Genomic DNA, 25773 nt, shown 5'->3' on the forward strand with positions numbered 1-25773 from the left:
TTCTGTTACAGAGTTCTTGCTCAGTGGAGTCTAATTATCAATTAATTATAACTCCTTCCAGCTTTATCCTGTTTGCGTCATAGTTTCAGTGTTCACATCATTTAAACTGGTCACAATGTGCGAAAGCGCCCCTCACCAATTCCCCATGAATTCAAGCCTGAGAGAAATAGGAACTGAAAGAAGATGAAATCTATGCACACTGCCCCAAGAGATACAGAGGCAACCCACGCAGGCTCTGCCTCCACTGTCACCGGGGCAAGGGAACGATTTGACCCTCCTGCCTCTCTAGGCCCCCACCCCCACCCCCTTGTGACTTTTCTGCATTTTAGTGCTTTCCCTGATAGTTAAGACACTGAGAAAGAAGGATGGCTTCCTCCAGCCTTCGATACCGTTAGTAAATGTTTTGGAAATGTTGAATTTTTTTTTACCTTTAACTTTTACTTTTTTAACTTTTAACTTTTCTTTTTAATTCTTGAATTCTGCTATTTTGTCTGATTGAGGAAGATATTCCCAATTCTAGCCCTCTGTTTTACAATATAAAATGAAGGGGGAAAAGATATTGTCAGTGATGATTCTACTCAATATAAATGTATTAAACAAAAACTAAATAATTTCTAGTTCTCATATTAAGCCACATATAAGAAAACTCAGTGGACAGGTGATGACAAATTATAAAATAGGTCTTAAGGTCCTCTCTGACTGATATTTCTTAATTTTAAAAATGAATTACCAAGCATGAGACTGGGGATAGAAAGACACATGAAATTGTTCTTAGTTTCCAGGAACTTGAAAATCAAGTGCCCTAGTAACTCATGGCAACAAGCATAGTAATAATCACAATAGGTGTCATTTATGGAGCACCTTCCTTACATGTTGAATTCCTGTAACAGACTTAAGATCTGCAAAGTGAAGAAATCAAATTCACAGAGGTAAAGTTGTTTGCCAGGAATAGGCAGCTAGTAAATGTGGAACTTATACTCTTGCCTATATGAGTGGTCCTCGCAGAGCTTTCTGCTGTATCATGTGAATGAATCTTTAGAGTATACACCTGTATATTTACTGAAACAATACAGGAAAAAACACTTTTGAAACTTAAAATAATCATAGAAAATAAATTCTAGCTCGCAATTGTGAAATTACACATGTCAAGGTGTGAGCATGAAAAGATAGGATTTCAGTCACTGCTTTTCTCTGACTTATAACTGGTGTGAAGAGACTTCAGTTCAGTTGCTCAGTCATGTCCGATTCTTTGTGACCCCATGGACTGCAGCACGCCAGGCTTCCCTGTCCATCCCAACTTCTGGAGCCTGTTCAAACTCATGTCCATCGTGTCAGTGATGCCATCCAAACATCTCATGCTCTGTCATCCCTTTCTCCTCCTGCCTACAATCTTTCCCAGCATCGGGGTCTTTTCAAATAAGTCAGTTCTTCACATCAGGTGGCCAGAATATTGGAGTTTCAGCTTTAGTATCAGTCCTTCCAATGAACATTCAGGACTGATTTCCTTTAGGATGGACTGGTTGGATCTCCTTGCAATCCAAGGAACTCTCCAACACTATAGTTCAAAAGATATGAAGAATCTTATCTCTGCCTAAGTTGGTAACTGATATTCATGTAAGTCTTGTAATACTTTAGGGCCAAGATTACTGAGTCTTTTGAGGGACTTTAAATAAATAAAAATGAGCAACAAAAAACTCTTGGGTGGTTGTTTAGTCACCCAGTCATGTCCAGCTCTTTGCAACTCCATGGACTGCAGCACACCAGGCCTGTGTGTCCCCCACCATCTCCCAAAGTGTGCCCAAGTTCACCTGCATTATATCAGTGATGCCATCCAGCCATCTCATCCTCTGATGCCCTCTTCTCCTTCTGCCCTCAGTCTTTCCCAGCATCAGGAACTTTTCCAATGAGTCATCTATATATATGCATCAGATGACCAAAATACTGGATTTTCAGCTTCAGCAAGTTTCAGCTTCGGTCCTTCCGAGGAGTATTCAGGGTTGATTTCCCTTAGAATTGACTGGCTGGGTCTTCTTGCTGTCCAAGGGACTCTCAGGAGTCTTCCCCAGCACCGCAGTTCGAAGGCATCAATTCTTCAGTGCTCCGTCTTTTTTATGGTCCAACTCTTACAACTGTACATGATCACTGGGAAGACCATAGCCTTGAATATATGGCCTTATCAGCAGAGTAATGTCTGCCTTTCAACACTCTGTCTAGGTTTATCATAGCTTTCCTGCAATCAGGAGCAAATGGCTTCCGATTGCATGGCTACAGTCACCATCCGCAGTGATTTTAGAGCCCACAAAGACGAAGTCTGTCACTACTTCCACCTTTTCCCCTCCTTATTGCCATGACATAATGGGGCCAGATGCCATGATCTTAATATGTTTTTTTTTTAATATTTAAATGTTTTTTTAATATTTAATATGTTTTTTAATATTTAGTTTTATGCCATCTCTTTCACTCTCCTTCAGCCTCATCAAGAGGCTCTTTAGTTCCTCGTTGCTTTCTGTCATTAGAGTGGTACCATCTGCATATCTGAGGTTGTTGATGTTTCTCCCGCCTGTCTTGATTCCAGCTGATAACTCATCCAGCCCAGCATTTCTCATGAGGTACTCAGTGTATAGGTTAAAAAAACAGAGTGACAGCAGACACCCCTGTTGTACTCCTTTCTCAATCTTGAACCAATCAGTTTTTCCATACAGGGTTCTAACTGTTGCTTCTTGACTGGCTTTGGTGTAGTCTATGAGAGAGAGGTAGATATTTTTCTGGAATTCCCTAGCTTTATCTATGATTCAATGATGTTGGCAATTTGAGCTGTGGTTCCTCTTCCTTTCCTAAACCCAACTTGAGCATCTGGAAGTTCTTGGTTCGTGTAATGCTGAAGCTTAGATTGCAAGATTTTAAGCATGACCTTACTAGCATGGGAGATGAGTGCAACTTATCTGATGCTTAGCACACTCTTTAGTACTACTGTTCTTGGGAACTGGGATGAAGATTGCCCTTTTCCAGTCCTGTAGTCACTGCTGGGTCTTCCAGATTTGCTGACATATTGAATGCAACACCATGATGGCATCATCCTTTAGGGTTTTGAAAGGTTCTACTGGAATTCCATCACATCCACTAGCTTTATTAACAGCAGTGCTTCCTCAGGACCTCTTGACTTTGCTTTTCAGAATGTTTGGCTCTGGGTGGCTGACTACACCACTGTAGTAATCTGGCTTATTTGGATCTTTTTGTACAGTTCTTCCATGTATTCTTTCCGTCTTTCTTAATCTCTTCAGTGTCTACTAGATCTTAGTGTTTCTGTCCTTTATTGTGCCCAGCTTTGGGCAAAATGTCCCCTTGATATCTCCAATTTTCCTGAAGAGATCTGTAGTCTTTCCCCGTCTGTTGTTTTCTTCTAGTTTTATACACTGTTCATTGAGGAAGTCCTTATTTTCTCTCAATGCTGTTCTTTGGAACTCTGCGTTTAGTTGAATATATCTTTCCCTCTCTCCCTTGTTTTTTGCTTTTTGCTATTTGTAAGCCCTCCTCAGATAATCACTTTGACTTCTTGCTTTTCTTTTTCTTTGAGATGATTGTGTTCACTGCCTCCTGTACACGTTATGGGCCTCCATCCATAGTTCTTTAGGCACACTATTTACAAGTTCTAATCCCTTGAATCTTTGGAGAAAGCAATGGCACCCCACTCCAGTACTCTTGCCTGGAAAATCCCATGGATGGAGGACCCTGGTAGGCTGCAGTCCATGGGGTCATGAAGAGTTGGACACGACTTAGTGACTAAACCACCACCACCAATTGAAACATACAAACTTCAAATAGGATAGGTACTAGGGATGTAATGTGGGGCTTCCCTTGTAGCTCAGTCGGTAAAGAATCTGCCTGCAGTGCAGGAGACCCAGGTTCCATCTCTGGGTCAGGAAGATCCCCTGGAAAAGGAAATGGCAACCCACTCCAGCACTCTTGCCTGGAGAATCCCATGGACAGAGGAGCCTGGCAGGTTACAATCCATGGGGTCGCAAGAGTTGGACATGACTTAGTGACTACAAAGAGAGAGAGGGATGAAATGTACACCATGATGACTGCAGCTAATTGTTGTATGGTTAAGAGAGTGGGTTCTAAGTGTTCTCATCACAAGGGAAAATTTTTCAGAGTATATGTAAGTCAGGTCCTTACTTATGCTGTACACCTTAAGCTTATACAATGCTGTATATCAATTATATCAGAATAAAACTTATGGGGAAACTCACCCAATGATCTGAAAAACAAAACAATTTAAAAAGAGGCTGGTTGGTCACAAGATAGCCTTGGAGGAGTTTGCATTCCATATACTGGAAACTGGGTTTCCTTGATGGCTGAGATGGTAAAAACTCTGCATATAATGCAGGAGATCGGGGTTCAATCCCTGGGTCAGGAAGATCCCCTGGAGAAGGTAATGGCTACCCACTCCAGTACTCTTGCCTAGAGAATTCCATGGGGAGAGGAGCCTGGCAAGCAATATAGTCCATAGGGTTGCAAAAGAGTCACATATGACTTAGTGACTAACCCTTTCACTTTTTCTTTCCTATTAGAAATTAAACTCTATTCTGTAGGCTATAGAAAAGTGTAAGCAATTGAGTGCCTGTTCAGATCTTTATTTTTAGAAGATGTCTGATAAGGATGTCTTGCAGGACAGAGAACCAGCATCACACAGAGCAGTTAAGCTACCCAACAGCAGGGAAAGGTCTGTTATGTGGATGAAACTGTGGAGAAGAAAGGAGGGGGCATACTTACTGATTGATTCAGATACAGAGTCCATTGGAACATGGTGATCAGCTGAATTTATTCAACAAGGAAGGAGATAAGAAATACTTCAGAAGTTTCCACATAGAAAAGGCAGGAAGAAGAATAGATTGGAATTGGGATTTTGTTTTTTTCTTCGCATTTTGTAAGAGTAAAAGTAAATATAATCCTTCTACAATTAAAATAATGATCTGGAGCTTGGGAAAGAGATCTTCTTTCAAGATTTAGACTTGGGCTTCATCCAAGGAAAGTGTGTAAAATGGAATTACCTACCTACGGAGATTATGTGAAATGAGAATTTAGGACATTGTCACCTTTTGAGGGCTAGAAAGAGCAAAAGCAGCCAGCTAGATAGATTCAGGGACTAGAAAGAACAGAACAGAACCTGGGAAATGTAGCTTCAGAAAGCAAGGGAAAAGGTTGGACTGCATGGGGGAAAAGTTTTCTGAATGTGTTTGGATTGGAATCTGTAAAAGTATTCCTTATTTTAAGAAGTTTGCAAGGAATAGACTTCTCCCAAATTGTTTCCTAACAAGATAAAACACATGGCGTTATATTTGTAGGTTAATTAATACAAAACTGTGAAGTTAATTTAAAAACTCAAGTCAACAGATTTTCATTAACAAAAATATTTTACAGACTGAGTACATAAAACGTCCTATAGCACAAGCACCTCCAGTTCAGGAGATCAAACGTCTTCATAGTTGTGAATTACTATTCCAGAAAACTTCTGTAAACTTCTGAGAGAAAGGATTTTAATTTATGATAAGAGCTTAAATAAAAATTTTGCCTCATTTGACCAGTATTCCAACAGTGTTTTTTTTTGCATTTTTCCTCATGTGGTTACCAGAATGCAAGTATTCTCCAGCCCTTAACATTCTGTTGATAAACAATGGCCAAAGTATTAGCATAGCACTTATAGTTTTCAAAATACATGTGGCAGGATTACTTCCTCTGTTTATTTCTCAATACATAACATTATGACTTAAAATTTCTTTTCATCTCAAACAAGGCTGATTAAACATTTTGAAATTTATAATATTTATGTCTGCAAGTGGAAAGATGCCATTGTCTGGTGATTAGAAAACTCTTTACATTCTTTTCCAAAGAAGAATTACTGAAGTGGTGGATAGAAAGTATTATAGTAAGTTGAGGAGTAACTAAAACAGGAAGGAGAGACAATTAAAATGGACTAACTTTTCTTTTTCACCAATGTGGAGTTAAAAGAAAGGGATATCTGATGGTGATAAATGAGTAGGATTCAGGCTTGAGAGGGGGGTATGTTTAGGGGATTGGCTCCATTTGACCATGTTAACAGGCAGGAAGTTATTATTCAACAGACAGATAAAGATGAAAGATGTTTTCCACAATTTTTATTCAGTATTACAGTAGTGGAGCTACGTAGTTCAATAGGCAAGAAAAATAATTAAAAGTCATACCAGTTTTTCCCCATTGACATTGAAAACTTTTTTTAATTGAAGTATGGTTTATTTACAATGCTGTGTTAGTTTCAGGCATATAGCAAAGTGATTCAACTATATCTATGTCTCTCTCTCTCAGATATATTCTCTTTCAGATTATTTTCCATTATAGGTTATTACAAGATGCTGAATATAGTTCCCTATTCTGTTCACTAGGTCTGTGTTGTTTCTGTTTTATATACCGTGCTGTGTACCTGTTAATCCCAAACTCCTAGTTTATTCCTCCCCCGCTTTCTCTTTTGATAATCATAAGTTTGTTTTCCACATCTGTGAGTCTATTTCTGTTTGCAAACAAGTTCATTTGTATCAAGTTTTAAGTTCCACATATAAGTGATATCATGTGATGTTTCTCTTTGTCTGGCATACATCACTGACAATCTCTAGGTCTATCCATGTTGCTGCAAATGACAGCAAGATTTTTATTTAAGTGCATTTGCTTATTTTTAATTCTGTATTGTTATCAAAATAACACATTTTTAAAAAAGCATCATAGAGATCAGCAGACTTAGACAAAAATCAGCAACCATTGCCTCACCTGTTCATTGTATAGATGCTTTTAACTTGTTTTCTCCATTATAAAAATTAATATGTCTAACTTTGTAATTTTAAACATTATCTCTCACAGCCATTCTGATTGGCATGAAATGGTACCTCATTGTGGTTTCGATTTGCATTTCTCTGATAATAAGTGATGTTGAGCATCTTTTCATGTGTTTGTTAGCCATCTGTATATCTTCTTTGGAGAAATGTCTATTTAGTTCTTTGGCCCATTATTTGATTGGGTCGTTTATTTTTCTGGAATTGAGCTGCAAGAGTTGCTTGTATATTTTTGAGATTAGTTGTTTGTCAGTTGCTTCATTTGCTATTATTTTCTCCCATTCCGAAGGCTGTCTTTTCACCTTGCCTATAGTTTCCTTTGTTGTGCAGAAGCTTTTAATTTTAATTAGATCCCATTTGTTTATTTTTGCTTTTATTTCCAGAATTCTGGGAGGTGGACCATAGAGGATCCTGCTGTGATTTATGTCGGAGAGTGTTTTACCTATGTTCTCCTCTAGGAGTTTTAAAGTTTCTGGTCTTAACATTTAGATCTTTAATCCATTTTGAGTTTATGTTTGAGTATGGTGTTAGAAAGTGTTCTAGTTTCATTCTTTTACAAGTGGTTGACCAGTTTTCCCAGCACCACTTGTTAAAGAGATCGTCTTTAATCCATTGTATATTCTTGCCTCCTTTATCAAAGCATCACTACGAACAAAGCTAGTGGAGGTGATAGAATTCCAGTTGAGCTATTTCAAATCCTGAAAGATGATGTTATGAAAGTGCTGCGCTCAACATGCCAGCAAATTTGGAAAACTCAGCAGTGGCCACAGGACTGGAAAAGGTCAATTTTCATTCCAATTCCACAGAAAGGCAATGCCAAAGAATGCTCAAACTACTACACAATTGCACTCATCTCACATGCTAGTAAAGTAATGCTCAAAATTCTCCAAGCCAGGCTTCAGCAATACGTGAACCATGAACTACCTGATGTTCAAGCTGGTTTTAGAAAAGACAGAGGAACAAGAGATCAAATTGCCAGCATCCACTGGATCATGGAAAAAGCAAGAGAGTTCCAGAAAAACATGTATTTCTGCTTTATTGACTACGCCAAAGCCTTTGACTGTGTGGATCACAATAAACTGTGGAAAATTCTTCAAGAGATGGGAATACCAGACCACCTAACCTGCCTCTTGAGAAATCTGTATGCCGGTCAGGAAGCTACAGTTAGAACTGGACATGGAAAAACAGATTGGTTCCAAATAGGAAAAGGAGTATGTCAAGGCTGTATATTGTCACCCTGCTTATTTAACTTCTATGCAGAGTACATCATGAGAAACGCTGGACTGGAAGAAACACAAACTGGAATCAAGATTGCCGGGAGAAATATTAATAACTTCAGACATGCAGATGACACCACCCTTATGGCAGAAAGTGAAGAGGAGCTAAAAAGCCTCTTGACGAAAGTGAAAGAGGAGAGTGAAAAAGTTGGCTCAACATTCAGAAAACGAAGATCATGGCATCCAATCCCATTACTTCATGGGAAATAGATGGGGAAACAGTGGAAACAGTGTCAGACTTTATTATTTGGGCTCCAAAATCACTGCAGATGGTGACTGCAGCCATGAAATTAAAAGACTCTTACTCCTTGAAAGAAAAGTTATGACCAACCTAGATAGTATATTCAAAAGCAGAGACATTACTTTGCCGACTAAGGTCCGCCTAGTCAAGGCTATGGTTTTTCCAGTGGTCATGTATGGATGTGAGAGTTGGACTGTGAAGAAGGCTGAGTGCCGAAGAATTGATGCTTTTGAACTGTGGTGTTGGAGAAGACTCTTGAGACTCCCTTGGACTGCAAGGAGATCCAACCAGTCCATTCTGAAGGAGATCAGCCCTGGGATTTCTTTGGAAGGAATGATGCTAAAGCTGAAGCTCCAGTACTTTGGCCACCTCATGCGAAGAGTTGACTCATTGGAAAATACTCTGATGCTGGGAGAGATTGGGGGCAGGAGGAGAAGGGGACGACAGAGGATGAGATGGCTGGATGGCATCACTGACTCGATCGACGTGAGTCTGAGTGAACTCCGGGAGATGGTGATGGACAGGGAAGCCTGGCGTGCTGCGATTCATGGGTTGCAAAGAGTTGGACACAACTGAGCGACTGAACTGAACTGAACTTGTCAAAGATAAGGTGTCCATAGGTGCATGGATTTATCTCTGGGCTTTTTATTTTGTTCCATTGATGGATATTTCTGTCTTTGTGCCAGTACCATACTGTCTTGATGACTGTGGCTTTGTAGAGCGTGAAGTCAGGCAGGTTGATTCCTCCAGTTCCATTCTTTTTTCTCAAGATTGCTTTGGCTATTCGAGGTTTTTTGTATTTCCATACAAATTGTGAGATTATTTGTTCTAGCCCTGTGAAAAATACCGCTTGTAGCTTGTTAGGGATTGCACTGAATCTATAGATTTCTTTGGGTAGTGTACTCATTTTCACTATATTGATTCTTCTGATCCATGAACATGGTATATTTCTCTATCTCATCGCAGCACTGTTTATAATAGCCAGGATATGGAAGCAACCTAGAAGTCCATCAGCAGATGAATGGATAAGAAAGCTGTGGTACATATACACAATGGAGTATTACTTAGCCATTAAAAAGAATACATTTGAATCAGTTCTAATGAGATGGATGAAACTGGAGCTGATTATACAGAGTGAAGTAAGCCAGAAAGAAAAACACCTATACAGTATACAAATGCATATATATGGAATTTAGAAAGATGGTAACGATAACCCTGTATCAAGACAGCAAAAGAGACACATATATTAGAACAGTCTTTTGGACTCTGTGGGAGAGGGAGAGGGTGGGGTGATTTGGCAGAATGGCATTGAAACATGTATAACATCATATAAGAAATGAATCGCCAGTCTAGGTTTGATGCAAGATACAGGATGCTTGTGCTGGTGCACTGGGATGACCCAGAGGGATGGTACGGGGAGGGAGGTATGAGGGGGGTTCAGGATTAGGAACATATGTACACCCGTGGCGGATTCATGTTGATGTATGGCAAAACCAATACAATAGTGTAAAGTAAATAGCCTCCAATTAAAATAAATAAATTTAAATAAATAAACATTATCTCTCAATATCCTATTATAATAAATGTGGTTTTAATATTTTTACCTTCTTACATCAGATCTCCCTTTGTATTCATAGCTCTGTTCTTCATTTCATCAATAATCAGTGTTTCAGTTAAGTTCAGTTCAGTCACTCAATCGTATCCGACTCTTGTGACCCCATGGACTGCAGCATGCCAGGCTTCCCTGTCCATAACCAACTCCTGGAGCTTGCTCAAACTCATGTCCATTGAGTCAGTGATGCTATTCAACCATCTCATCCTCTGTCGTCCCCTTCTCCTCCTGCCTTCAATCTTTCCCAGCATCAGGGTCTTTTCCAGTGAGTCAGTTCTTTGCATCAGGTGGCCAAAGTATTGGAACTTCCAGGGGACTGACGCTTCAGTGTCAGTCCTTCCAATGAATAGTCAGGACTGATTACCTTTAGGATGGACTGGTTTGATCTTGCAGTCCAAGGGATTCTCAAGAGTCTGCTCCAACACCACAGTTCAAAAGCATCAATTTTTGGCACTGCAGCTTTTTTTATGATCCAACTCTCACATCCATCCATACACGACTACTGGACTACAAACCATAGCTTTGACTAGACAGACCTTTGTTGGCAAAGTAATGTCTCTGCTTTTTACTATGCTATTTAGGTTGGTCATATCTTTTATTCCAAGAGCAAGTGTCTTAATTTCATGGCTGCAGTCATGGTTATACAGGTGTTTACTTCAGAGCCAGGTCATACTTCATAATTATATTTCTTTCCTTATTCTTCCCCTTATCCCCAGAGTTAATGATTATTTTTCTTTTTGCTCACCTGATTGGCTATGTCCCTGTACTTAATTACTTGTAAATATTCCATTAGCTCTATCAGACTTGCCCACTCATCCTTCTCCCCTGATATGCCTCTCATATCATGTATTCTATAAAATCTTCTGTTTCTTGGAGACCTGAGTCCTACTGTTTCCTCTCCTCCTGATCTAGCTGGACAGTATGGCTGTCCAGTTCAGTTCAGTTCAGTTCAGTTCAGTCGTGTCTCACTCTTTGCAACCCCATGAACTGCAGCATGCCAGGCTTCCCGGTCCATAACCAACCCCTGGAGCTTGCTCAAACTCATGTCCATCGAGTCAGTAATGCCATCCAGCCATCCCATCCTCTGTCGTCCCCTTCTCCTCCTACCCTCAATCCCTCCCAGCATCAGAGTCTTTTCCAATGAGTCAACTCTTCGCATGAGGTGGCCAAAGTACGGGAGTTTCAGCTTTAGCATCAGTCCTTCCAAAGAACACCCAGGACTGATCTTCTTTAGAATGGACTGGTTGGATCTCCTTGCAGTCCAAGGGACTCTCAAGAGTCTTCTCCAACACCACAGTTCAAAAGCATCAAATCTTTGGCACTCAGCTTTCTTCACAGTCCAACTCTCACATCCATTCATGACTACTGGAAAAACCATAGCCTTGACTAGGTGGACCTTTGTTGGCAAAGTAATGTCTCTGCTTTTCAATATGCTCTCTAGGTTGGTCATAACTTTCCTTTCAAGGAGTAAGCATCTTTTAATTTCATGGCTGCAGTCACCATCTGCAGTGATTTTGGAGCCCAGAAAAATAAAGTCAGCAACTGTTTCCACTGTTTCCTCGTCTATTTGCCATGAAGTGATGGGACCAGATGCCATGATCTTCATTTTCTGGATGTTGAGCTTTAAGCCAACATTTTCACTCTCCTCTTTCACCTTCATCAAGAGGCTTTTTAGTTCCTCTTCAATTTCTGCCATAAGGGTGGTGTCATCTGCATATCTGAAGTTATTGATATTTCTCCCGGCAATCTTGATTCCAGCTTGTGCTTCTTCCAGCCCAGCGTTTCTGATGATGTACTCTGCATATAAGTTAAATAAGCAGGGTGAAAGCTGGACCCCGTGACTTGGAACTGGTTTACTGCTTTCTATGGTAGTTGCGTGCTTTGAAGATCCCATGTCTTTCTCTTACTTTTATAGTAGCTTTGTAGGAAAAGGTGCCAAGAAAGTAAATTCTTTTAGTTCTTACACATCTGAAAACACTTTTATTCTACTTTCACATGTGATTTATGCAATGGATAATATAGAAGTTGAACATTTCTTTTAGATTTTTGAAGGCATTGTTGTTTTATCTTTTAAAACTCAGTTCTGCTATTGAGAAGTCTGATGCCATTCTAATATGTTTCATACATTTTTTTTTTGCACTTTCCATGGAGATTCTCAGGTTATTTCATCTGCAATGTTTAGAAGTTTTGTGATTATGTGCTTTAGTGTGGGTATTTCCTTGTGCTGAGTACTTGATGTGCTCTTTTAATGAGGATAAATGATCCATTTTTTGGTATTATTTCACTGATAATTACCTCCCTTCTGTTTATTGTTTTGTGGTTTTTTTTTTGTTTGTTTGTTTACTTTACCCTGTTTCTTTTTCCTGGATCCTATTCAGTCAAGTGTTAGGCTGCCAGGATTGATCCTTTGTCAGCGATACTTTATTCTCCACTTTCCATTTTTTTGTGTGGGGGTTTATTTTTGTTGTTTTATTTTTCTGCGAGATTTTCTTAATTATAACCTTCTAAAGTTTCTTTTTTGTTGTTGTTGTTTTTAGTTTAAATTTTTTTGAATATTATATATTTTATAATTTTCAACAACTCTTTCTTAATCTTTGAGCTTTTCCAAAGCATCGTGTACTTATTTATGTGTTATCTTATGAGAGCTCTCCTAAGACATTAGTTAGAATTATTTTTTCCTAGTCTTTTCCTCTTTCAAAATCTCTGTGTCCTCTGGATTTATTTCTTCTGCTTGTCTAGTTTATCCTCTTTTATTCATGTGAGAGACTTTCTGTGAGTAAATAACCATCCTTGGTCCTAAGTGAGGCAATATCGAAGTCAGAATCTCCTGATGGATCTCGTTGACCAGCATGCTTGGCTTTCAGATGAACCAGAGAAGAACTTGACTACTTTGCAGGATGACATGTAAATAACAATATATAGAGAGGGGTTTTCCCCTTTGGGAGGAGATTTCATTTCTTTAGGGACAGTTCCTCAATATTACTGGGTATGAACATCAGACATTGTTTTGCCTGGGAGTGAAAAGAAATGGGCAAGGAATCTTGATTGTTCTATATTTTGAATTTAATCTTTTAGGCTATTTTTAGCTCAGTATCTCACCCTGCATTTTGCCATGTTTTGAGCCTCTCCTTGGTTATGTGGGGACAAATCTGTTTCTCACTCATCCTTGTCTTCCTTCAAATGCAGGGTGGATTTTAATCTATGCATTCCTCTGCCATCTGACTTCCCAGGTGACACAGTAGTAAAGAATCCACCTGCCAATACAGGAGATGCAAGAGATGTGAGTTCAATCTCTGGATCAAGAAGACCCCTGGAGTAACAAATGGCAACCCACTCCAGTATTGTATTCTTGCCTGGAAAATTTCATGGACAGAAGAGCCTGACAGGCTATAGTCAGTGGGGTCTCAAAGAATCAGACCTGACTAAGAGTGTGCACACACACACACTCACACATACACACTCACACACACACACTCACACACATCTCTAACCGCTTTTCAGTCTGCTTGCATTTTTCAGACATGTGTTGAAACTTCTCGCCCATTCCACTCACTAATATCTTCACCCATTTCTTTTTAGCCTTATCAACATATACCTTATTCTAAGTTCATTTGCCATTGTTATAGCAGAATCTCTAGAGGAATAGGAAATAAAATCTGTGTAGATATAACCAGAAGTTATAGCTCTTCCTTTCAGAGGTGTTATGATGTTGACCAATATTTTGTTTCTCTTGGAATTACAGAAGAGACATTTAGTTCTGGGAATATATTTAATAAACTGTTGAGAGAGAGTTTTGAAAAATCCTCTATCACTATCTTAGGTATTAAGGCAATCAGAAAAGAATCTGCCGGATTGAAGTCTCATTTAAAATTTAACATGATAAAAAGCAGCTTCCCACCACTGGTGGATTAGGAGAACTATGCTCTGAACTAGAATGGGACTTTTTTTATCCAGTGAACTTCATTTGTCATCTCTGCTGATATGCTCATCAGGGCAATAGTTTTGGAACATGGAGCCAGTTAGGCTGACAACAGCCAAGAATTTTGCAAAGCCTGCCAAAGAGCCATCACAGAAAACTTGAGGTATCGTAGAAGTTATGTGCAGAATTTCAGTGGATCTGCCTCCGTAACTTTTTATTTGTGCCTCAAGCCACTGAGGAACCTTGACTTGTCCTTTTGTTTTTAAACAGGATCATATTTCTGTCTATGTCAAAGAATCTTGCTTTTTAACATGACATAGATATTATATAGAACCCCTGAAATTGTAATACTGTGAAAAGAAGAGTCCTTATGACCACAGAGGAAGAATAAACAGAGCCATAACTTTAATGTCTTTGCTGAGACTTTAGTGTGTCACTGGGGAGGGGTAGGCAGCAGGGACAGAGAACATGATGAGTCGATTATTTTTTGTAAAATTTTTCCATATGTACCTGACTTACATTCATGCTAACAAAACAGACTTTCTAGGCTCTTAAAGTGTGAAATTTAAGTAGTTGTTCTAATGATGGCCCAACTTCAGTAGTATAGAAGGCAGCCTGTATGCTTTGTGAACCATAGATAGGCAGTGATTATTTTCTACTAAGTAGAATTTAAACCAACAAAAAGTTGATGCTTTTTTCAGTTCAGTTCAGTCACTCAGTCGTGTCTGACTCTTTGTGACCCCATGAACCACAGCACGCCAGGCCTACCTGTCCATTACCAATTCCCGGAGTCCACCCAAACCCATGTCCATTGAATGAATGATGCCATCTAACCATCTCATCCTCTGTCGTCCCCTTCTCCTCCCACCTTCAATCTTTCCCAGAATCAGGGTCTTTTCAAATGAGTCAGCTCTTCGCATTAGGTGGCAGACGTATTGGAGTTTCAACTTCAACATCGGTCCTACCAATGAACACCCAGGACTAATCTCCTTCAGGATGGACTTGTTGGATCTCCTTGTAGTCCAAGGACCTCTCAAGAGTCTTGTCCAACACCACAGTTCAAAAGCATCAATTCTTTGGCACAGAGCTTTCTTTATAGTCCAACTCTCACATCCATACATGACCACTGGAAAAACCATAGGCTTGACTAAACAGACCTTTGTTGACAAAGTAATGTCTCTGCTTTCTAATATGCTCTCTAGGTTGGCCATAACTTTCCTTTCAAGGAGTAAACGTCTTTTAATTTCATAGCTGCAATCACCATCTGCAGTGATTTTGGAATACAGAAAAATAAAGTCAGCAACTGTTTCCACTGTTTCCCCATCTATTTGCCATGAAGTGATGGGACTGGATGCCATGATCTTAGTTTTCTGAATGTTGAGCTTTAAGCCAACTTTTTCACTCTCCTCTTTCACTTTCATCAAAAGGCTCTTTAGTTCTTCACTTTCTGCCATGCTGCTGCTACTGTTGCTAAGTCGCTTCAGTCGTGTCCAACTCTGTGTGACCCCAGAGATGGCAGCCCACCAGGCTTTGCCTGGGATTCTCCAGGCAAGAACACTGGAGTGGCTTGCCATTTCCTTCAATGCATGAATGTGAAAAGTGAAAGTGAAGTCGCTCAGCTGTGTCAGACTCTTTGCGACCCCATGGACTGCAGCCCACCAGGTTCCTCTGCCCATGGGATTTTCCAGGCAAGAGTACTGGAGTGGGGTGCCATTGCCTTCTCCATAAGGGTGTGTCATCTGCATATCTGAAGTTATTGATATTTCTCCCGGCAATCTTGATTCCAGCTTGTACTTCCTCCAGCCCAGTGTTTCTCATGATGTACTCTGCATATCAGTCAAATAAGAAGGGTGACAATATCAGCATTGGTGTACTCCTTTTCCTATTTGGAACAAGTCTGTTGTTCCATGTCCAGTTCTATCTGTTACCTCCTGACCTGCATACAGGTTTCTCAAGAGGCAGGTCAGGTGGTCTGGTATTCCCATCTCTTTCAAAATTTTCCACAGTTTATCGTGATCCACACAGTCAAAGGCTTTGGCATAATCAATAAAGCAGAAATAGATGTTTTTCTGAAACTCTCTTGCTTTGTCAGTGATCCAGCGGATGTTGGCTATTTGATCTCTGGTTCCTCTGCCTTTTCTAAAACCAGCTTGAACATCAGGAAGTTCACAGTTCACGTACTGCTGAAGCCTGGCTTGGAGAATTTTGAGCATTACTTTACTAGCGTGTGAGATGAGTGCAATTGTGCAGTAGTTTGAGCATTCTTTGGCATTGCCTTTCTTTGGGATTCGAGTGAAAACTGACCTTTTCTAGTCTTGTGGCCACTGCTGAGTTTTCCAAATTTGCTGGCATATTGAGTGCAACACTTTCACAGCATCATCTTTCAGGACTTGAAATAGCTAAACTGGAATTCATCACCACCACTAGCTTTGTTTGTATTGATGCTTCCTAAGGCCCACTTGACTTCACATTCCAGAATGTCTGGCTCTAGGTGAGTGATCACACCATCGTGATTATCTGGGTCATAAAGATCTTTTTTTGTACAGTTCTTCTGTGTATTTTTGCCACCTCTTCTTCATCTCTTGTGCTTCTTTTAGTTTAGGTCCCTACCATTTCTGCCCTTTATTGAGCCCATCTTTGCATGAAATCTTCCCTTGGTATCTCTAATCTTTTTTACATGATTTTAAAAATTTAAGGTTGGAAGAAAAAGAACACTTATCAAGTAAGCTAAGAATGGGAAAGAAAGTAGAAGGGTGACTCAGCGTGGTGAGTAGAAGTGTGTCAGGGTGGTGACAGAAAGGGAGAAGTTGAAGACACTAATAAGGTTTCTGAGTCGGTTACTGGAGAAGTAAGTTGTACCATCATCCAAGAGAGACTGAATCACTACATGTAGATTCTTTCAGATCATGGGCTTTTACCTCTACTTTACAGTCCTAGTCAAGAAAGAAGACTCAGTTTCTCAAAAGATAGTATCACTAGCTGTCTAATTCCACTTCTGAAAGGAAGATCATCTTCCAATTGACAATTTACTTTATTACTAAGATACTCTCCTGTAACTCATACTGTTTAGAAGGCAGTGGGAAGCTAATGATTATACCTTACAGTGTGATATATACCCAGGAAGAGAGACACATTGAAAAGTATCACAGTGGAGTACAACTTTCCAGTCAACTAAGACCTGTACTTAAATCCTGGCTCTGTCATCTGATATATTTATAATCTTGAGCAAATCTTGAGAAACCAACATCAACATATATTAAAGAAAGCCAAATAAGGCAAGACATATGTCCTCAAGGAATTTATAGGAGAGGTAGACAAATAAGTCATTAAGAAGAAAGAATGATGATTGCTATGGTGAAAGAATGTGCAGGGTGCTATGGGGCAGAGAAAGGGGCACCCAAATCAGATGAGATGCCAGGGAAAGCTTACAGAGATGTTAGCTTTGAAAGACCAAAGGGGTGTACTTATAGGAATTCCAGGCAGAAGCTATGTCCCAGAAGGTTATATGTACGTGCTCAAGACTTATATTACCTCTTGTAGACATGGAGAGCCAAGGAAAGGTTTTAATTAGAGGAGACAGGTTTTCAAACCAGAATTTTTGATAAAGCAATTGAGGAGTTGCAGAGTGGAGGATGAAGAGGAGCATTTGAGACTTGCAATAGGAAGATTGGTGAGTAGCAAGCACTCCAGTTGAGGAAAGATATGGTGAATACACAGCATGCCAGCCAAAGATGGTAAGGGGATGAGGTTAGAGCAGACACCTTGTCCTGCTTTGCCTGAGACTGTCTTGCTTTAAAAAGAAACTGGAAACCAGAATTGAAAGAGACACATGTACCCCAATGTTCATTGCAGCACTGTTTATAATAGCCAGGACATGGAAACAACCTAGATGTCCATCAGCAGATGAATGGATAAGAAAGCTGTGGTACATATACACAATGGAGTATTACTCAGCCATTAAAAAGAATTCATTTGAATCAGTTCTGTTGAGATGGATGAAACTGGAGCCAATTATACAGAGTGAAGTAAGCCAGAAAGAAAAACACCAATACAGTATACTAACACATATATATGGAATTTAGGAAGATGGCAATGACGACCCTGTATGCAAGACAGGAAAAAAGACACAGATGTGTATAACGGACTTTTGGACTCAGAGGGAGAGGGAGAGGGTGGGATGATTTGGGAGAATGGGAATTCTAACATGTATACTATCATGTAAGAATTGAATCGCCAGTCCATGTCTGACGCAGGATGCAGCATGCTTGGGGCTGGTGCATGGGGATGACCCAGAGAGATGTTGTGGGGAGGGAGGTGGGAGGGGGGGTCATGTTTGGGAACGCATGTAAGAATTAAAGATTTTAAAATTAAAAAAATAAATAAATTTAAAAAAAAAAGAAACTGAAAGTACCGCACCCCAGGAAGCCTTTCAGTCCCTATGAAGCCAGTCGGATGACCAGTTCATCTGAGGCTCTGAGGTGGGAGTGAGATGGATGGGTACACTGATCCAAATCATATTCAGGTGGTAAAATCTATAAGACTCATAACGACTTAGATGTTGTCAGGGTGGTGACAGAAAGGGAGAAGCTGAAGACACTAATAAGGTTTCTGAGTCAGTTACTGGAGAAGCAAGTTGTGCCGTCATCCAACAGAGACTGAATCACTGCATGTAGATTCTTTCAGATCATGGACTTTTCCCTCTACTTTACAGTCCTAGTCAATAAACCATCTTTTGCATGTGTATTATTCGTGGGAGTGCCCTCTGTTAATTCTTCAATTTTGATTGATTTGCAATTTAGATCTGAAAGAAAAATACAAAACAAACTTTTAGTGACTCTATCTTTTGTTGGTGCAGTAAAATGGAAATATGTATCAATGGCAATATTCAGGCCATGTGTGGCAGAGTGGAGGCAGTTACTTATCTAAAGAACAGGTATTGGTGTTTGTACTTTTTAAGTTGTTCTTAGTAGAAAAGGACTGAAATTTATAGTCTGTCTCCCAGAGAGAGTCCATTTATTTTAAATAACCAAGATTGATTTGATTCTTTAAATGTGTCAAAAAATACACTTCAGACTACCATGCTTATGAAATAAACTTTAAATGATGCCTTTTAGAAAAGTCAGGGGAGAAATAAAAAAGCTAGTCAGCTCATTTTAAAATTTTCAAGTGGATATTTGATATTTATGTTGTTTTCTTATTCTCTGGATGATGGATAACATTCCTTGATTCTTTTCCAAACCAGTTTGATTGTACAAGCAACAGATAAAGGCATTCCCAGGCTTTCTGACACAACTGTGATCAAGATACAGGTGATTGACATAAATGACAATGCCCCAACTTTTCTCCCCTCTGAAGCAGTGGAAATTGCTGAAAGTAAGTGTGGTCATTTGAAATAATGGTTTTGATTAACTTGTATATCGTCTACTATTTTTTCAGCGGGATGCTGTGTTAAATATGCATACTATTCCTCAGCAACCACACATCTATAAATTGTTTTTATCTTCATTTTACAGAATAGAAAATGGAGAGTCAAAAATTAAATATAAAATGTCAAAGAAGTTAAAAGTTAAAGTTGAGGTTTGCATTCAAACCAGCAGGAAGCTGAGCTCCCAAGGTCAAACCACTACTCCACACAGCTTCTTTTGTATACAGACATTTCTTAAAAGTGAAATCTGCTCAATGAAGCATCTTTTGTTGGTTGTGATGGTCACCCTAAAGCTCCCCTGAGAGAAAGTGATGTTATTAGACTGATAACTTTGTCAGTCTTTGAGTTACTAAACTCAGGTTCAGCTGCTCACCACTTGAAAGCCCATATTCGAGAGGCAAGTGTTAGAAAGGAAAGGCTGCTTTATTCAGGAGGCCAGTAACTTGGGGAAGAAGGCATATACTGTGTCCAAAGGCCAATTCCACAGTGCTAATAGAGGGCAACAGCTTTTAACGGGGAGCTTCATGGGCGTATGGTTAGAGTAAGGGCCTCCATGCAGAGTCACCTCTGAGGATCATCTTGAAATTGGTCATGTGGTAGTCTGACCATTATCTTGATTGTTTTAAGCCCAGTTAATCTTCAGTTCCAGGACTGGTTGGTTCTCATTTCTCTGAGGTCAGTTCTCAGAATTGTGATAGCGTATGCTATGGCTACAGTCTGGTCATCATGGAGTTAACTTCTTCCACCTGGTGGAGGTTTCATTGTCTACAAGACAGCTCATAGAGTATGGCTCAGAATGTTCTCTATAGCGCTTGAGGAAGAACTCAAGGTCCTTGACTTTGCTTGAGACCTGAACTGTTATTATTTTGTCCTATTTGGCTGCTTTTCCTTTGTTTCTGTGTCTCTTCATTTCTCTAAGTTTATTTTATTGATATTATTTGTTATGGGGGCATGCTGGGTGGCTTGCAGAGTCTGAGTCCTTTGACCTGGAATCTAAGCCAGGCCAAAACAAGGAGTCCAAACCCCTGAACTGCCAGGGAATTCCCTAAATTTATTCTTTGGCTAAATTTTTCCTATGGAAAAAAGACAAGGAAAGGCCATGGTGGAGGAGGGTTTGTCCCAGGAAGGCCCCATAGGGCCCTGCTCAGTTTATTTGCAATATACTAATGACAAGTAATAAGTGAAGGGAGTTGGATGATTTTTGCACAGTCATCATTTTCCGCTGCTGCTGCTGCTGCTGCTGCTGCTGCTGCTGCTGCTGCTGCTGCTGCTGCTGTTAAGTCACTTCATTGGTGTCCAACTCTGTGCAACCCCATAGACGGCAGCCCACCAGACTCCCCCCGTCCCTGGGATTCTCCAGGCAAGAACACTGGAGTGGGTTGCCATTTCCTTCTCCAATGCATGAAAGTGAAAAATGAAAGTCGCTCAGTTGTGTCCGACTCTTAGCGACCCCATGGACTTCAGTCCACCAGGCTCCTCCGTCCATGGGATTTTCCAGGCAAGAGTACTGGAGTGGGGTGCCATTGCCTTCTCCTTCCTCTACTACTATAAGCTAAAGTTCAACTTCTGCAGAATACTTTTATCACATTAATGGTAGAGGTTGAAAATACAAAGTTTTACATGATATGCTGATTCATCTTAATTTTTTGGGTCTCTGGGCTACATGATGACTCCATAGTCTGTGATCTCAAAGTTGTCTGTGGTCAACAGCTGTACTGGTAAAACCCAACCCAACTTTTTATAGTTGAAATTGCAGATAATGGCCCATCACTCTCCTCTCTCTTTTCACTCTTAATATCCAACTTATTCCTAAAATGTGCCTAACATTTTGTTATGTTCACTTTCCAAACAAATTACAAACATCACTGCTCAAAGAGGGGTATATTCCAGCAATTTTTATATATAAGAATACCTATAAATATTTTAAATAATTTAAAATATTATACTAATAAAAAAATTGTCTAGTTTTACCTTTCACCTATTTGATGTGTTTTCATCTGCTTTTACTGAAAGTGCTATTCTAAAGCACATGCATTGGAATCAAAATGCAGTAATGTGCTCAGAATAAATATATCACAAAAATAAACCATGTATATCAAAACTTACCATAAGGAGTCAAGTGTAATTGGTGCATGTCAAGGGTGTTCAAATTTGAAATGTGAAAATTATTAGTCTCATACACAGTGGAATTATTCTAAATGTCCTGGAATCTTCTTTCTACTTGTACCATACCTATGAAGTCCAAACCAAAGTCCCTGTCCTGGCAGCTTAAAGAACACATATGTTATGTGAGACATTTACCATGACATCTATTTGTGATTTGTGTGTGTGTGAATACTATTAGAGATCTTTTGTGATCACCAGTATGAAGTATACTTTCTATAGTCTTGATAATTTTGAGAGTCGGGTTTTAAGAGAAGGAAGCAGTGTGTGCCTCTCAAAAGAAATGATTTTATAAAAATGAATATGAGGAACTAAGTATCTAGCTTCAGTATCAAAACATTTTCATTTAAATCTTGCTTGCTTTTCAGAATTTTATGTTTTGAATAATAACCTTCTTCCTACCCACATCACCCATGAATATATGATTTTGATATGGAAATTATATAGTGCAAATAAGTGACTTACAATGTTTCTTGGTGCTGGGATTGTGTGACAAACATATGATAAAAAGTGAAATATAAAATTGAAAATAGTCTACCTCTTCAATTCCCTACTCAGTGGTAAATTTTCCCTTTTATTGGGCTCATGAATTCTTCAGAGTTTTTATTCAGTTTGTAATGAGCCTTGTATGAGAAATCATGCCAAGAAACAGCAAATCACATTGGACAAAAAATAAAAATGCTTGGATTGAACTATTAAAGAAAAATATTTCAAAGGATGACTTTTAATGGAGACTGACAGTGGTCATGACTATTTCAGATTCTTTGCCTGGCACGATTGTGACTCGGATATCAGTTTATGATGTGGATTCGAATCCAGCTTTCACCTTCAGTTTTGTCAAAGAGAGTAATTCTGGAACCAAGTTTGCTATTGATCGGAACACTGGGGTAGTGGTGCTGGTTGAAACACTGGATTTTGAAGAAGCTTCTAAATATGAGCTGCAGATCCAAATTTCAGATTTGGTGCACCAAACAGAGGGGACGGTCACTGTCCATGTGCTGGACGTCAACGATAACCCACCAGTATTTTCTCAGGATTCTTACCAGGTAAATAACATAAAGAGATGCTGAGACCATGACCAAACCTGAAAGAACAGGGAATAATGTAAACTGAACCACAGTCAACAAAGCAATGTAGACAGACAGACAGTATTCACTGTTTTTACTGCCTAAGTTGGTGCTGAGAGTTTTATGTTTAGCATCATGGAGAGTAGAAGTACATATGGAATTGAATCTCTCATTCAATTCAATTTCTTAAGTATGTAAGTAACATAAACCTCATAATTACACAATGTACAGTGTAATGAAACATTAGTGAATACCTTAGTGAATGCATTAGCTATCCTCCACTATACAGAAATAATTTAGAAGGAAATTTTTTCATAATAAAAATCAATACTGCATGAAACAGCTTTTAAAAATTTTTAATTTTGTTTATCTGAATTCTGGAACTACTAACACAATCTTCTTAATATATTCACTCTGTAAATTAATAAAGTCAGGTTCTCTGTTACTTCCATAAACAAAATAAATAAAAGAGTCAGGTCCTGGCTCTGTTCATGAAAATAGCTGTGTTCTTTAAGCACAAGGCCTGTCTCCCTTTTTATTTCCCCTTCAGGTCACCATTTCTGAACTGGTGCCTCTGGGGCACCCAGTGCTGACTGTTGTGGCCACAGATGTGGAAAGCAGTGAGAACATTACTTACAGGATCCTTTCCTCTTCCAAGATGTTTTCAGTTGATCCTGCCAATGGTGAGTTATTTGTAGTGGCTGTAGCATTCATAGGTTTGGGTTACAGAGAGGAAACCTGAAATAATCCTTTCCAAATATGCCTAAAATAGCCCCCAGGCCCTCCTGCTGGGGTCATAGACACCACCTTCTTGTTTCTCTTATTGTCAGATGCTGTGGTAGCAAATTCTGGTGCTATTTCTCTTCTCCAACATCTCAATGGTTGGAAAGAAAAAGGAATTGATTAAATGCTGGCAAATGCACAGAAATTCAGAGACCTCAGTATAGTAAACACCAGTTCATTCAGCCGTCTGATTACAGTTGAGGTAATTAACAAGGCCTCCACAAGAATCAAAGTAAAATGGAAGGGATTCATTTAGAACTGAAGACTGCATGTTACCAGAATTTGGAAGCTTTTTTCCCAAGCCAAGTATAAGAAGTTTGGTAATAGTGTCATATATTTAACAAGGAACACAAAAAACTGAAACAGGAAAGTTTTTTTGAGCACCTCTATTAAGTGGAGTGGGCTTCCCTGGTGGCTCAGATGGTAAAGAATCTGCCTGCAATGCAGGACACCAGCTTCAATCCCTGGGTCAGGAAGATTCCCTGGAGAAAGGAATGGCAACTCACTCCAGAATCTTTGCCTGGAGAAGTCCATGGACGGAGTAGCCTGGCAGGCTACAGTACATAGTTTTGCAAAAAGTCAGACATGCCTGAGAGACATTTACCCATTAAGTAGAATGTTCTGTAGTTTTGATGCTGTTCTTATTTCTTTGATGCCTCACAAGGCTCTTTGTTTGGTTATTAGAGATCAAGACATTTATGGTTGTAAAATGCATTCAGGCAAGTGATTATAGAAAAGTTAAGCATTGTATAGAGACAATATAACAGCAAGTAGAGTTCCTTGGACAGCGCGAAGATCAAACCAGTCAATCCTAAAGGAAATCAACCCTGAATATTCATTGGAAGAACTGATGCTGAAGCTGAAGCTCCGATATGTTGGCCACCTGATGTGAAGAGCTGACTCATTAGAAAAGACTCCGATGCTGGGAAAGATTGAAGGCAGGAGGAGAAGGGGGCGACAGAAGATGAGATGGTTGGATGGCATCACAGACTCAATAGACATGAATTTGAGCAAATTCTGGGAGATAGTGAAGGACAGAGAAGCCTGGCTTGCTGCAATCCGTGAGATCACAAGGACTCAGACATGACTTACCAACTGAACAACAGACATTAAAAGCCAAACTTAATAAAGATGAATAATTAATAAAGCGCTGTCCATAGCAGAGAATGCTCTAGAAAAATAACAGGGCCTGGAACATGGACATCACCAGATGGTCAACACTGAAATCAGATTGATTATATTCTTTGCAGTCAAAGATGGAGAAGCTCTATAGAGTCAACAACAACAAAAAAATATCTGGAGCTGACTGTGTCTCAGATCATGAACTCCTTATTGCCAAATTCAGAATTACATTGAAGAAAATATGAAAAACAACTAGGCCATTCAGATATGACCTAAATCAAATCCCTTATGATTATACAGTGGAAGTGACAAATAGATTCAAGGGATTAGATCTGATAGATAGAGTGCCTGAAGAACTATAGATGGAGGTTTATAAAACAGTACAGAACGTGGTGGTCAAAATCATCCCCAAGGAGAAGAAATGCAAAAAGAATAAATGGTTGTCTGAGGAGACCTTATATTCAGCTGAGAAAAGAAGAGAAGCGAAAGGCAACGAAGAAAAGAAAAGATATATCTTTCTGAATACAGAGTTCCAAAGAATAGAAAGGAGAAATAAGAAAGCCTTCCTAAGTGATCAATGCAAAAAAAAATATAGATAAACAATAAAATGGGAAAGACTAGAGAGCTATTCAAGAAAATTAGAGATACCAAGGGAACATTTCATGCAAAGATGGGCTCGATAAAGGACAGAAGCAGTATAGAGCTAACAGAAGGAGAAGATATTAAGAAGAGGTGGCAAGAATACACAGAAGAACTATACAAAAAAGATCTTCATGACCCAGATAACCATGATGGTGTGATCACTCACCTAGTGCCACACATCCTGGAATGTGAAGTCAAGTGGGCTTTAGGAAGCATCACTATAAACAGAGCTGGTGGAGGTGATGGAATTCTAGCTGAGCTATTTCAAATCCTAAAAGATGATGCTGTAAAATTACTGCACTCAATATGCTGGCAAATTTGGAAAACTCAACAGTGACCACAGGACTGGAAAAGGTCAGTTTTCATTCCAATCCCAAAGAAAGGCAATGCCAAAGATGTTCAAACTACCATACGATTGCACTCATCTAACACACCAGCAGAGTAATGCTGAAATTTCTCCAGGCTAGGCTTCAACTGTACGTGAACTGAGAACTTCCAGATGTTCAAGCTGGATTAAGAAAAAGCAGAAGAAACAGAAATCAATTGCCAACATCTGCTAGATCATAGAAAAATATTTACTTTGCTTCATTGAATATGCTAAAGCCTTTGACTGTGTGGATCACAACAAACTGTGGAAAATTCTTCAAGGGATGGGAATACCA

The 25773-nt window shown here is 39.4% G+C and overlaps 1 protein-coding gene across 1 annotated transcript in view; it reads left to right on the top strand.

Moving 5' to 3' along the window:
* Positions 1-25773, top strand: part of DCHS2 (dachsous cadherin-related 2) — a 348116-nt gene that overhangs the window by 316441 nt on the left and 5902 nt on the right. The window contains exons 17-19 of the mRNA XM_069558324.1: positions 19152-19282; positions 22257-22543; positions 23115-23247. Of these exons, the coding sequence (XP_069414425.1) occupies positions 19152-19282; positions 22257-22543; positions 23115-23247 (551 nt within the window). The remainder of the gene's footprint in view (positions 1-19151; positions 19283-22256; positions 22544-23114; positions 23248-25773) is intronic.

This window comes from Ovis canadensis, chromosome 17, assembly GCF_042477335.2.
Source record: "Ovis canadensis isolate MfBH-ARS-UI-01 breed Bighorn chromosome 17, ARS-UI_OviCan_v2, whole genome shotgun sequence".
NCBI classification, from domain to species: domain Eukaryota; kingdom Metazoa; phylum Chordata; class Mammalia; order Artiodactyla; family Bovidae; genus Ovis; species Ovis canadensis.